The sequence below is a fragment of the Mastigoproctus giganteus genome, chromosome 1, assembly GCF_048544385.1.
Source record: "Mastigoproctus giganteus isolate SK-2022 chromosome 1, ASM4854438v1, whole genome shotgun sequence".
In the NCBI taxonomy this organism is placed as follows: Eukaryota; Metazoa; Arthropoda; class Arachnida; order Uropygi; family Thelyphonidae; genus Mastigoproctus; species Mastigoproctus giganteus.
The window spans coordinates 26,427,124-26,441,163 of NC_143575.1; the positions used below are offsets into that span (position 1 = coordinate 26,427,124).

Below are 14,040 nucleotides of genomic sequence, written 5' to 3' on the forward strand. Positions count from 1 at the left end.
CCACTGTGTAAAGTATTTGTAAAACTGCACTTGCAATACTGTGTTCAGATATGGAGACTACCTAAAAAAAGACAATGATCTTTTTGAAATAGTCCAATGATGAGTAATGTGTCTGGCGTGATTGGCAGAACAGCATCCATATGAGGAAGGACTTTGAATATGTTGGCTACAGAGCTTGGTTACTAGGCACCTTAGAGGAGACCTAATCGAGGTGTGTAAGGCTCTGAGAGGAGAAAGTAAAATGAATGAGAGTGAAATTTTCACTGTTATAAATGATTCTTCCAGAACCGGAGTCCATAAATTCAAATTACAAGCGGATAGGTTTAGACTGGATTGCACTAAGTTTCCTTTTAGCCAGAGAATTCTTAAATTTTTGGAATAAGTTGCCTTCATGGGTGGTTGAGGCTGACTTAATTAATTAATTGTTATTTCTGTATTTTTTTTTGGCTGATGCAACAAAAGGCTCTGACTTCCTTATGCCACATGGCAAATACTGACCTACAGATAGTAAAAGCCATGTTTTTAAGCATAACTTGCCCATGTAATTGTCCGTAAGCTGCTTATGTTTTATAGGCTGGACTGATTGTAGCTTAGTTGTTAGTGTACAAGTAGCATTTCACTTCATTCTGTGTAATCTTGTACTTGATGCAGTGAATGATTGTAAATTCAAATTGTGTTTCACAAGTAGATGCCCACAGATGCACTCTGTGGATATGTAACCAATTTTTACTTTATTTTGCTTGTATCCATGATGGTTCCATCCTTTGGAAATTAACTGATTGTAATAATTATTAATTATTAAATGGGGATTGATTACAAGCAAAATTCCAGCTTAAAAGTAATCATTATCATAGTTTTAGACCTAACACAATGCTAAGTGACAAATCATCACAAAATGTTTGGTCAAGCCAGTTGAAAAGTTAAGCGTATAAGGCTTTGGGCAGTATACAGGTCGACCGTTACTAATCTGGCCACTAGTTATGTCCAGATTAGTGGTGGAACCGCTAATTTGGACATAATTTCAAATTTCCGGGGTTGGCGCAAAACCAACCTGCCGCTATTGTTTTGGTGACGTTGGTTGCAGCATCAGCTGTTGGCGCGAACTTGTAAACACTGGCAAGTCATTCCCACTCGTTTTTCTGAATTTATTATTATAACCTGCTCAAATTTAGCCCCAGCCATGGTTCCAATGCATAAAGGAAGTGCCTCTCGTGGTGGAAAGAGCAAACACTGTACATTGTCCATAACAGATAAAGTTAAACTTTTGAAAAAACTTGACAGTGGTGTGTCTGTGAGAAGTTTAACTCTGCCTAATTGTAAATTCCAGAAATTTTTCTCAGTTCCTCTTATTTTAGTAATTTTCTTTTAGCCATTCCTTTTTAGGGTGGTTTTTTTTTTTTTTTTTTTTTAACACAACACATTTGTACAAACTTGTGGAAAAACACAACACAGTATGATGGATAATACAGCACCCTGACGAACTTGTTTTCACAAAATCTCTAACAATACTGACAAACTTATTGCGATGTTTGAGAGTTTATTTTATCGTAATTAGTTTTATTGTGGCGCTTGCTGTGCGTGCAATAAACTAATCACAGATGACCTTCATATGTATGTCGTAATAGCGTCACACGTACGTGGCCAACGCGGCTTTATGTCGCATATATGTGGCCATGTTGGCCACATATATGCGACATAAAGTTACTTTTTTTTATAATGTGTAAACATCTTTAGCGGCACCTGCTAAATTTCAGACGATAGTAAAATTAATTTGTCACTATTTTGCGACACAAAAATGACATTTCCGTTTCACAACAAGGAAAAACAGAGCCAGGAGAGGAGATCGCACAAAGGATCATGGGAGGTGATCTTGGATGTGCTCAGAGCTGGCATAAACCAGCTGGCTGCAGAAAAACATTTATGATTCAGGGCATACCACTTAGGTGGATTTGGGCTAACCATTACCACCCATGGCAGAAACCTTTTGGTGACCAGAGAAATGGATATCTTGCAAAATTTAAAGCAAAGGATCATGGGAGGTGAGCTGGATGTGCTCAGAGATGGGGTAAACCAGCTGGTTGCAGACAAACATTTATGATTCAGGGCATACCACTTAGGTGGCTTTGGGCTAACCCTTGCCACCCGTGGCAGAAACCTTTTGGCAACCAGAGAAATGGATATCTTGAGGGCACTGTGCACAGTAGTGCTGTCCATCCAATGGCAGCCTTACCAGTTGAAGTGCATGTAATGTAGGCGTTACAGTACCTGTCTGTATTACTGAAGTGGTATATTTCCATCAAGAGGCGAATCATAAACATTTTTTCTTTTTTGAAAGAAGTCCTTGTTGGTCATGAAGTTTTCGCGTTTTTTTGCAATTACGCTGAGTTGGTTGAGCGTGGCAAGCTTTAGATCCTCATTCATCTTGCTGTTTGGATGATTGTTAAAGTTTCGAAAGGGGTCTTCTTGCAGTCGCGTTACAAGGCTATGCAGGTCATTACCACATGTTTCATCAGGGTCACCGTTGTTGTTGTCTTGACACATCGTCTTACATATTTCAATTGTTTTGCCAGTGTCCAAGTTCGATTCATACAATTTACGATCCAGTATGAGCTCTTCATTGTTGTTGTAGATCTTGATATATTTCATCTCTGACAGTACCTCTGTTTCCTCATTGCGAAATGGACATGTGCAGTGTTACCATCTCGCACTTATACTCATTAAATCCTGAGCCAAGTGATAGTTTCAATAGCGTATTATGCATGGATACTGTTATTTCTTGCAGATCTCATTAGTGCTCGTGTAATTTGCCACAAAGTGTGACAGAGTAATATGATCCAACATGATAGTGTATTGTTGCAATCATACTATTCAACAAATAGCTACAAACAAATGGGTAATTAGGCTATTGGCCTAACCTCTTCCAAACATTGATTAAGTAAAGTAAGCAGCAGACGTGTGTATCCTATTTATGACTAGCATGGATTCGGTAGAGCAAGTAGCGGGTGCGAGCATAAATTACATCATTCATGATTTCGGTTCTAGGTGTTCAAAATTTAGTAGTTGTCATCAAAGATGTTTACACATAAAACATCTTTTGTGTATACAGGGTACATACGCAATTTTTTTTTCTTAAATAACCACAGATGGTTTAAAAGCAAGTAAAATTTGAATTATAAACAATTCCAGCATTTGTAGCATTAATCCAATGGTCTTTTATGCTCACATAAGGGCAAATTTTTCTTTCACTATGAATTGCATTGGTATTGCACTACTTTGAAATAAATGACATCTTCAAAAGGTAAATTTCTCATTTTTAACCCTGCAGTGTCACTGCTGGAACTATGAGGGTCGACTCAAAAATTATGAGCCTGCATTAACTGTTAATAATTGGAGGTAAAAAATCCAAAATGTTTTGTATCTTCCTAAATAAAAACAAAATTTTACACGACATGGTTTTTGAAATCATTGTTATACTTTCCCGAAAGCTGTTGTGTGCAAGAGCCTGTTATGCAGTAAATCTAAAAAACCATAAAAATAGCTGAAAGTAGTGCAATAGCAATGCATCTTGTTGTGTGGAGGTAAAGTTTTTTTTCCCTCCTTTGAGCATAAAGACTTACATTATACGAGGAAGCTCGGAATTTTTGTGTTTGTTTGTCATTCAAGTTTTACTTATTTTAGACTGTCCATAATTATTTAAAGTTATTAGCATTAGAGATATTATTCACAACATGGTGCTAGCATGGAACAAAATTCTAAGTTCAGCAAAAACTTTGGTCGCTAGGTTGATAATGCTAGTGAAAGTTGTACAAGAAGATAATGAAGAATGTAGTTTATTAACAGATTTCAAGCAAATTGAAGGGTCTGAAGATTTGCAGCAAGAAGACACAACAATGGATTCACTGTGAGGATTTTTGGAAAATGAAGTCATGGACAATACAGAAATTGCAGTATGAAGAAGAAGAGTAGATCAAACAGAAATCCAAAAATTTCTCACGAATCAGCCCAAAATGCTCTAGATGCAGCTTATGTTACATTGAACAACAGCCTTATTCAACAGTTAATGATGTGACGTTTATAAAATAGTGGCAGGACTAGCTGCAAAACATCACATTTCATCATCTCAATCATGAAAATTGCTGATTTTTTATAAATGAATGGACATACATTCATTTAAGTAAAATTATAATCCACAATAAAATAGCATAATAAAATAAATTTTTTTTATGATTCCCTGCTCGCAAACTTTTTTGATTAACCAAATAGTGGCCAGTTCTTGTCACATCAGATAAAACATACCTCTACTGTATTTAGATTTCTAGCATTAGGATTCTATTTACAGACTACAGTAAATAGCATTGTTTCCTGTAGAGAAGCTAAGATCAGATAAATATAGAAATTTATTATATACTTGCTCCTTTTCTTTAGAATAATTTTTTTCTGTGATTGTATTTTCATGCTATAGGAGAATCAGTTTCTTCTTCGGTAATTTTATTACATCAACTGAATGATAAAATGCAAGCTCATGAGTTTCTTCTTAATTTTCTGAGTGCAACAGATCTGTGGGACAGGGTAAGATTCCTTTAATTTTTTGTAAAATAATATTCTCTAGTTTATATTCTATTAAATATAACAGAACAGAAAAATCATGTCTTTAAATGGGATGTTTTCTTTGTCAGTGATATCCATCAGTAAGTAAACAATTTCAACAATTTATACACTACAATAAACATTTTAATAAATGAGCATCACATTATAAACCATATACCAGATAAGGTATTTGCCTTTCTCAAACTGCTCTCTTGCAACATGACATTAGCAGTTTGAGAAAGGCAGATTTGTACCTCTTGTTCTTGCTCATTATGCATGTGAACAGGAAACCGATAATGGGGTTGTAATGATGCCACATTTATTAAAATACATATTGTGACATATTCATTGTTGTAATTGCTCATTTCTTGAAAGAACAGGAAAATATGTCTAGTTAAAGAATAATTAGCCTTCAAGGAAAGTTGTTCACCTTATATAAGTGACATTTATACAAAGTGTAAAGTGAAAGGAATGATGCAAAGATGGGAATGATAGTTATTTATATACCCTGACATTTGGTAGAAAAATGTTTAAAAAAAAATAATACTTTCCTTGTTCATTGAACCACCTCACAGGTGGCATACAATTATGTTATGAAATTGCATGTGTGTTTTAAATTTTATTATTAATCAAATCTGGTAAAAGTGATCGGTGTTGATTCTTTGCTTGCATATAGTGCTGTCAGTGAAATTAAATTTTTCATCATAATGGTTGTTACACAATAACAACTATTATGATGAAATGGTTTCCCAGAAGTCATGTAACTAGTCATGTAGTGCAAGGAAGCCTGAGGCTTATGCTGCACCAGCTTAAAAAAATTTCCAAAGTTACCCAGAGAGAGAGAGAGAGAGAGAGAGAGAAGTAGAAAGGAATCACCAAGAAGGGAAGAATGATGATATCCAGCCCAGGACCCTGGGTGTGCCAAGCCCATACTCACCAGATGTGAGCCCCTGGGGAACTTGCGTCAAACAGAAATAATAAATGTTTATTATAGAACCATGAAGTAATATCACAAATATTAGTGTAAGGAATAGAGAAACTATAATATAATTGCAGTTAAATGGTTACATATTTTATTCATCAATCACAGTACTACATTCATAAATAAATTTTCTGCTTATACTCCTGGATAGTCACATGGGGTAACAGGAATTTGCAAGATAGAGGATACAAGAACATCACCATATTTAGGGTTAACATGGGCTATGATCAAATTCGATCATATAGTTTATAAATAGGATAACGATGTCACATAGGTGCCTCCGTAGCCAGGTGGGAAGGAGCAACAGTGCGTAGCACACGCTTCTTGATTAGACCGGGGTTCGAGCCCTTCACTACCAAATTCGGAGGATGCGGAAAGGTCAGGGAATGACCACCGCATATTCCCCGAGCAATATGGCCTTAGTTGCTAATGCTCCTAACAACAATTTAATATTTGCGGATGTCACATATAACACAAACCGAATTTGCTTATTCACGATTCGGCTTTGCGTTTACAAGAAATGGCAGTCGAACGCAGCGGAATCACAACAGCTGAACGCAACGCTTACTGCGTTGTTAAACGTGTGCTGATTTGTTTGTATGTATCAAACATGCCTCCTCGTTTTTGTTCTTTTTAAACTGTAGTTGTGCTTTATTCCCTAAAAATGAGTAAAATAAAGTCTGACTTTACGAGTTAATTCCTTCTTAGCGCACACTCATAAAGTGGGAATTTATTTCCCATAGACGTAGTGTTCAAAACCGAGGTTACATTCGCAACAATGAAATTTGACCATAGTAATGTTAAATAAAGGTCAACAAAACAATAGTTTGCAAATTTACACAAAAACAATGATTTATTTATCCAAAGAAATGAAAACATAGCCTTTAAAATCAAGCAACTTATAATAATAAAGAAATTGTGTATGTCATGGAAATGAAGGATGTTTATTCTTCATCATCATCGACTAAATGCATACTCATTGATGGTTCATCACTCATTGCTAGTTCAGCACTCATTGGTTTGTTGGAAGCACAAGGAGTCGTCTTCTTCTTCAGAAATGCTTCAAGAGTCGTTTGTTTCCTAGATGGTCTTCTCTTTTCTTTATAAATTTCACAATAGCATGCAGAAGCATTTTTTAAATCTGTAGCAACTTTTCTAGTGTGCTCGAAATCGAATCTTATGACTCAAATCTGAATTGCTTTTTCTATGTGTTGAAAAGCTTTGTCAAACCCCTTGAGAGTGAAGGAATGAACAGAAGTTTCAGCTGTTGAATCTTCTTCAGCTTCTTCACATTTTACCATTTCAAGGAGGCCTTCATTTGTGAACCCTTCATTGTGTGCTTGATGCAGACCAGTGAACTGAGGAAGACTTTTTATTCCAAACATCCTTCAAATTTATCCCCCTTAATAAGCTTGATATTTTTGAAATAAGTCAAGACAGCAAAAATGAAGAGCAACACAACCACTCTTTATAATAGCAGCATGGTAACTGCTTTGTTATGTGAGTCATTGAGATGCTCTCATTTGCCTGAACAAATGCAGGCATAGTAGTACTGTATTGTGTAACTATACGCGCGGTTTGAAATGCTGTATTTATGAATGTTTAGCATTTATTTATTGCAATGTTCATATTTTTGATTTTGTTGACGGTTGATACTTGAAAAGAACTTGTAAATCCGGGAACTCGTAAAGTAGTAACTGCTTGTACGTGAAAATGGTGTGAAAAGGAAGCATGCTGGTGAAGATACTGCAGGTTCAGAGAGAAAAAGAAAAGCTGCTTAGGTAAAGAAAGCCAACATGAGAACCACGGCAAACTACGGAAACTTGCCAGACAAACTGGTTTGCCGCTACCGCAGTTTCTCCCTGCATTCTCTGTAAAGAGATGATGCATGTTATCAGTAGTGGTAGTAGAAGTCGAGAATGATATATTGATTGACATGTCGGTGTGACAGACAAAGTTAGGAAACCTTATTTCCTAACTTAACCTTTAAGATTAGGTTAGGAAATAACATAACCTAACTTCTGAGAGCAATTAGAAAGAATGCAGAGAAAATAAAAGTAACAAATGACATTAGATCAAGACGCAAAGAATTGGAAGAGATGGAATGCTGTTATCTTTGGTTAGAAGATAAAACAAAGAAGAGATTGGGAACAAGTTTGCTTACAATAAAGCAAAAGCATTTGCAATATTTCATAACTTAAAGATCATAATAAAATGTATTTTATTACGATTATTTATTGCGTTTGGTAATGTTTTGGTTACAAATATGCGTTCGATCTTGGATGGTCAGAAACCCAACCCTATTTTTTCCATAAGGCATGTTATTTATATTACATGATTTTGCATTGCACAAGGGTTTCTAGGAACACAACTAACATGTTGACTGACTGTACTACTGTACTCATGTTTGACCACTTGGCTGTGGTAGCTTTAAATAATAAAGTTTCCTTTTATACTGAGGACAACTACATAAGGTCAGAAGAATTTACAAGATAGAGAGAGAGGGGATTATTAGACTACAACGTCTCCAAGATAAACTTGACTATGTTAAGCATTAGCACATGATGCAAGAAAGCAAGCTTATATAGCATCAGCCAAAAAAAAAAAAAAAAAACCCCTTCTCATTTCACCCATTCACTCGCTCCAAATGTTTGTCCAGTTCTGCCTTGAATTTGTTTAAGCTATCAAATTCTACAACGACAGATGGAAGTTTATTCCAGCAATCAACTACCTGCTGGCTAAAGGCAACCTTTCGCACATGTATCCTACAACTGTCTTTCCTCAATTTGAATTTATACCCTCTCAGGTGATTATTCTGAGCAAGAGGAAGAATCCCATCAGCATTGAGCATGCTCAAACCATTCAAGGCTTTATACACCTCAATCAGATCACCCCTGCAGGTGCCTAGTCTCCAGACACTGTAATTTGCAAAACTTAAGCCTTTCTTCATAAGAGCAACCCTTTGTTCCATTCACTAATCTTGTTGCCCTTCTCTGCACTCGTTCCAACAGCTTTACATCCTTCTTAAAATGAGGCCTCCTTAAATTTACAAGGGATGAGTTGGTCTTAAAGCCAACTCATCCTTTGTAAATTTAAAAAAAGCAAAAAATATATGAACTTTAGTGTGCCTAATAATAAAGATTCTACCAAGAAAATCTCATAAACCTTCACTTCCCAGCAACCTTGTTGAGTTATGTGACTTGATTTGTAGGTTTAAGGAGAATGTGAAAGTTGTTCCTCCGGCTTGGCAACAAAGCATCTCCCTTTCTGTCCAACTTCTTCATGATTCCTCTGAATCCTGAAATGGTTAGGAATGCGATTAACAGCGAACTGTTGAGTAGCACATGAACTACAAATTCTCTTGTGGGTAACACAGTTGGTAGAATCATCGTCCTCCCCACACCGGGTGGAAAAGACCTCAGTTCGAGTCCAGTCAATGATGTGAGGAATTTTATGGACCTTTTTCACAATGTGGCTGGGTCAGTCAGTCTTAGGCAAGAGTAGCATGATTTTTTCTTCCGAAAACTCTGGTTTTTTGTCCAGCAAACAGAAAATCAACCACAAAACACACTTTACTGAGCGCATATATGGAGCAATATGGCCTTAGTTGCTAATGCTCCTAAAACTCTACCACAGCTACAACAACCTCTTACACTAAAATCTTTTATAAATTTTTGTATCATAATTACTTTTCTGAACACTGGAGAGAATATTTCATCTTTCCTATAAATGAAATTCAGTATCCTGTTTGATTTAAAAGGTTGGATACCTATCTCTGTCTCTTTTCTTCTCAAACAATTATAGAAAATCCTTCTCCCCACTCTAATCTATGAAATCTTATCTATTAACTATGACCAGGTGCGCTGTGTGGATAAAAGGGTCTCGACTATAACAGATCTTATCTGTAACATCTTTTTAGCCATTCAAGCTATTAACTTTAATACTCAGCTCGGCTTGATCTACTTTACTTTGATCTGCCTCTCTGGCTTTTGATGCTGTGAATTTTAAAGCTCTTATTCTCTTTCTCCTGGAATGATACTCTACCACCAGTCATCTAGGGCGCTCTAGTCGCGGAAGAGAACAGTCGGTGAATTTTTGGCTGCTGTAAAGGGATAAGTATTTTTAATTTTTACCGTATTCTTTGTTGATTAACATACTACATTGTGTTTTACAGAGAAATTAAATAGATTTTGTAGCATTCGTTAACTTCTTATTTTGAATTTAACAGCGATTTTTTGAAATTACGACTCCCAGTGTTGGCACTAATATTGTTGAACTAGCCGCCATATAGTAGTCGATAAGAAATGGCATAACGTATGTATATCTCGAACTGATAGTATATGGTATAAAGTAAAACTAGGTAGCATAATACGAAGCACTCAATTAGGAATCTGTTAGCTTATTATATTTGTAAAAGAATAAGAGAAGTTTACCTCAATATGATACATAGAACACTTCCATATGATACTCTCCAGAAATTAAAACGAAAACAATTTAAAAAAATCGAAATTCTTACATTACAGTAAGAAATAATTAACAATAATTAAAAATCAAATGAACACAATTTTAATGCAATTAAAAATTAATTTAACGAAAAAAAAAAGCAAAACGGTTTTTCCTTCCTGAAAGCTGAATGCTTTTCAACCGTATGTCGTGATCACAGGAATGGAACTTAAATAGGGATTATTTGTCTTCGCGCACGTGCGTAAAGGGCCACGAGTCTGAGATTAAATATGGCTGGCGAACATTAACAGAATTCTCATGTACTTTAATTTCAAGTTTCTGCAATTAATAGTCTCGTATAATTACGTTGGACACTAAGTATTTTGGCCTCGTTAAACAAAAAGGTATGTTTTTCATTAATGGCATGAAAGGCTAATTCTGATGCTGTTGAACGAGAAGCATGAACTGAGGCCGCGTGTTGATTAACACAAATTCAGAGGAAACCACGTAGAATCCTGATACGATGAGTCGGAATCACCACAAGAAATGTTGTATACGAGGTTGTCATTTATTTGTGATTTTATTAGTTGCGAATGAGGAAAAGACAGTGATTGTTCAATATAGTGTGTAATTTCTGTATTGGTGGATTGGCTATAATTTTAAATTCGGTATCTCTAAAAAATCTGTTAAGTTGTTTCTGCCAGTGTTCAACATATGGGACTGAAGGCGCCTCCATAGCTAGGTGGGAAGGAGCAGCAGTGCGTAGCATACGCTTCTTGATTAGACCGGGGTTCGCGCCCATCACCACCAAATACGGAGGATGTGGAAAGGTCAGAGAATGACCACCGCATATCCCGGAGCAATATGGCTTTAGTTGCTAATGCTCCTAAAAACCAAATAACCAATGGGACTGAAATAAAGTATTTTTTGATATTACTATTGTTGGTTGCTGTATTTTTTGTATTCTATCCTTAGTTTTACCCTAATTCTGTCTATTGTAGTAAGAGTGTAATGCCTGTTTAAAAATCTGCTGGTTAATATTTGTATTTCTGAGCCCAAACCAGATTCTGTCATTGAATGTTTATTAGCATTGAGAAATTGATTAAAGATAATCGATCTTTTGTAGGTGAATGGGTGATAGCTGTTATAATGTAGAGGCATACCGGTGTGCCTCCATAGCCAGGTGGGCAGAAGCAGCAGTACGCAGCACACGCTTCTTGATTAGACCAGGGTTCAAGCCCGTGACCACCAAATACAGAGGATGTGGAAAGGTCAGGGAATGACCACCGCATATCCCCGGAGCAATATGACCTTAGTTGCTAATGCTCCTGGGGAAAAAAAAACCAAAAAAAGCATACCAGTGTTTGTAGGTTTACGATAGATGTTAAATTGGATTTTATTTGCGTCCTGGGTAAGCTTGAAATTTAGAAAATTTAATGACTTAGTATCCATTCTCTCTCTCTCTCTCTCTCCAATGTAAATTTGAGTCTAGAATGAATATTATTAAACAAATGTAATATGTCTTGAATAGTGCTACTATCGGTAATGACTAGAACATCGAGATACAGGGTAGAAAAGGTGTCAAATGTATACGTTCAATCGTTGAGAGGTAGATCTCCGATATTAGGCCGCGCAGGCTCAATCTCATTGGCAAACCAAAAATTTGATTGTATACTTTGTCTCGAAAGGTGATATAGTTGGCTTCAACTAAGAGTTTAATTAAGTAAAAAATTTCCTTAATAGGAAGTTTTGTATAATTAATCGGTATTGAGTTATTATTTAACATATCCCAAAGAATATCTAACGTGTATTCAATGTTTACATTTGTATATAATGAGGTAACATCTAGTGAGAATAAGTTATTATTACCATCAAGTCTACAGTCCTTAAGGTTATTAAATAGTGTATCGTAGTTCTTAATCCCAAATTGTATCGCCTGTCTAAAGGGTTTTATAATGCTATATACATGTGTGGCCAAGCATGAAAATGTTGAGTTTCTGTAGGAAACAAGAGGCCTAATAGGAAAGCCGATCTTATGTAATTTTACCTGACCGAAAAGTGCAGGAATATTGTATGTTCTGGCCTTCAATTCCTTTAACTGAGCCATAGTAATGTAGTCATTTTTTTGATGTTTTTCGTTTTATTGTATTGATTGACCAAATTGGTAAATAGTGCCGGGTCTACTTCAAGATAAGTGCAGGTATCTGATACAACTGACTCTAGCTTATTAATATAATCAGGTTTATTGAGTATTACCACTGTATCTCCTTTGTCAGCTCTGAATAATAATGTCTCTTTATTTTCCTGAAGTTCACATAAAGCTGAACTGTCATGTGTATTCAATTTAGGCAGTCACTTTTCTTTTATGTTATTCACCACCTGGTTAACTTGTTGAATAAATAAATCTTTTTGTGGAATATTATGAAATCCAAATTCAATATCAATTATGTACTGCTTTTTAGGTAGTTTTTAAGGTGGTAAATTGTAATTTAATCTTTTTGATAAAAGTGAAATCTGGTCCTGCAATAGTGTATACAAGGAAAGATTTGTAACCTGTTGATATGTCGGTTCATTGAATGTTGGGTGAGGGGGGCCGTTTGCGAACTAGCTGAAGTATTCTGCGGTAGACCTTTGTGCATATGTGGTGTGGGGGGGGGTTGTCACACAGCTCGCATGCGCTTGGTCGCAAGCTTGCGACAATGTGTTAGAACTCGTATGAACGTGTCTTTACCCTTCCGATAATGTATTCAATTTGTTAACGTGTCTGTTTTTTATTTCTGAGGCCTGTGCTTCATGTCGCAAATCTATGGAGGTCTTCAATACAGACCAATCATTAGTATGCAGATAATTTTTTAATTTGTCGCAAAGTTTCCTAACTTGGGAAAGGTATTTTTGTTTATCAGAATACCGAGATCTTAAGGCAAGCTTAACTATATTATGCGATGTAATGTAGCAAGCGCTAGTTGTTTAACGCCTGAAATTTTATGATTTAAATTAACCCTGGCAAACTTCAGAACAATATTGTTTTGAAAGCAGTACTTTAGAAAAGAAATATGGTAACCTTGGGTCCGAGTATCTTAGTGTTAATCTAATGTAATTTTGCACAAAGGTATTGATAGGTTATATCTAGAGAGAAAGGAAGTGAATGAAATACAGTAGACTTTCAATTTTCTGGGATAGGTAATTAAAAAAAAAAAATTCCGGATAATTGATTTCCTGTTTAATCCCAAAAATACAGCAAGTCCCCGACATACGTAATCGATACTTTACAGGACTTCTTATGTAAGTTGAGTTTTACGAACTCGGGAATAACTAATATAATATTGCTACTATATTCCTGATATGCCAAAATTACAAAAACCACATAATATCCTCAGAAGAATGAAGAAAAATAGTTATATATTTTTAATTAGTTCAATTAAATAATCTGGAGACAGCGGTGAAGTAGCTGGAGTGGTACATAAGAAAAGAAAACATAAAAGGAAGAAAAAACGCATGTTATTGTACTGTAAAAACTGATATATATTTCTTAGCCTTGGTTATTATAGATGACTTCATTGGTTCCAATCCCTTCACCGCTTCTCGTATTCTGTTTAAAGTAGCTAAGTCCGAAGCTAGGTAAAAAGTATGGCGATAGATAAAAAACAAAAAAAACTTATCAAGCACTACTTGTGTGTGCAATACGATGCTTCCCTTTATTTTTTAGTGTTGTGTATGGTTTGGTTACCAACATTATAATGGTCATCAGAGATTTAACAGATGCACAATTTTCGAACTTTTGAATAATTTCAGGTTTTTGTTTTATTGAAAGCACAACTCTTGTGTTTGCCCTTCATTTTTGCTATTTCTAAATAAAAAATAAAAAATACCGACATCCCTGACATAAATAACAAAGCCAAATTTGTCCTTTTATGGTGAAATGAAACACAACAGTCGACGTGCCGCACTAAAACAAACTAAACATTTGCATTACTACGAGACTTACTAAACAAACTAAACTAAAGATAATAGGTACACTAATCTCCCAA

The 14,040-nt window shown here is 35.7% G+C and overlaps 1 protein-coding gene across 1 annotated transcript in view; it reads left to right on the top strand.

Annotated features, from left to right (window-relative positions):
- The window catches only part of Nup133 (nuclear pore complex protein Nup133), a 390,085-nt gene that overhangs the window by 231,232 nt on the left and 144,813 nt on the right, over positions 1-14,040 (top strand). The window contains exon 18 of the mRNA XM_090386292.1: positions 4,463-4,569. Within this exon, the coding sequence (XP_090242418.1) occupies positions 4,463-4,569 (107 nt within the window). The remainder of the gene's footprint in view (positions 1-4,462; positions 4,570-14,040) is intronic.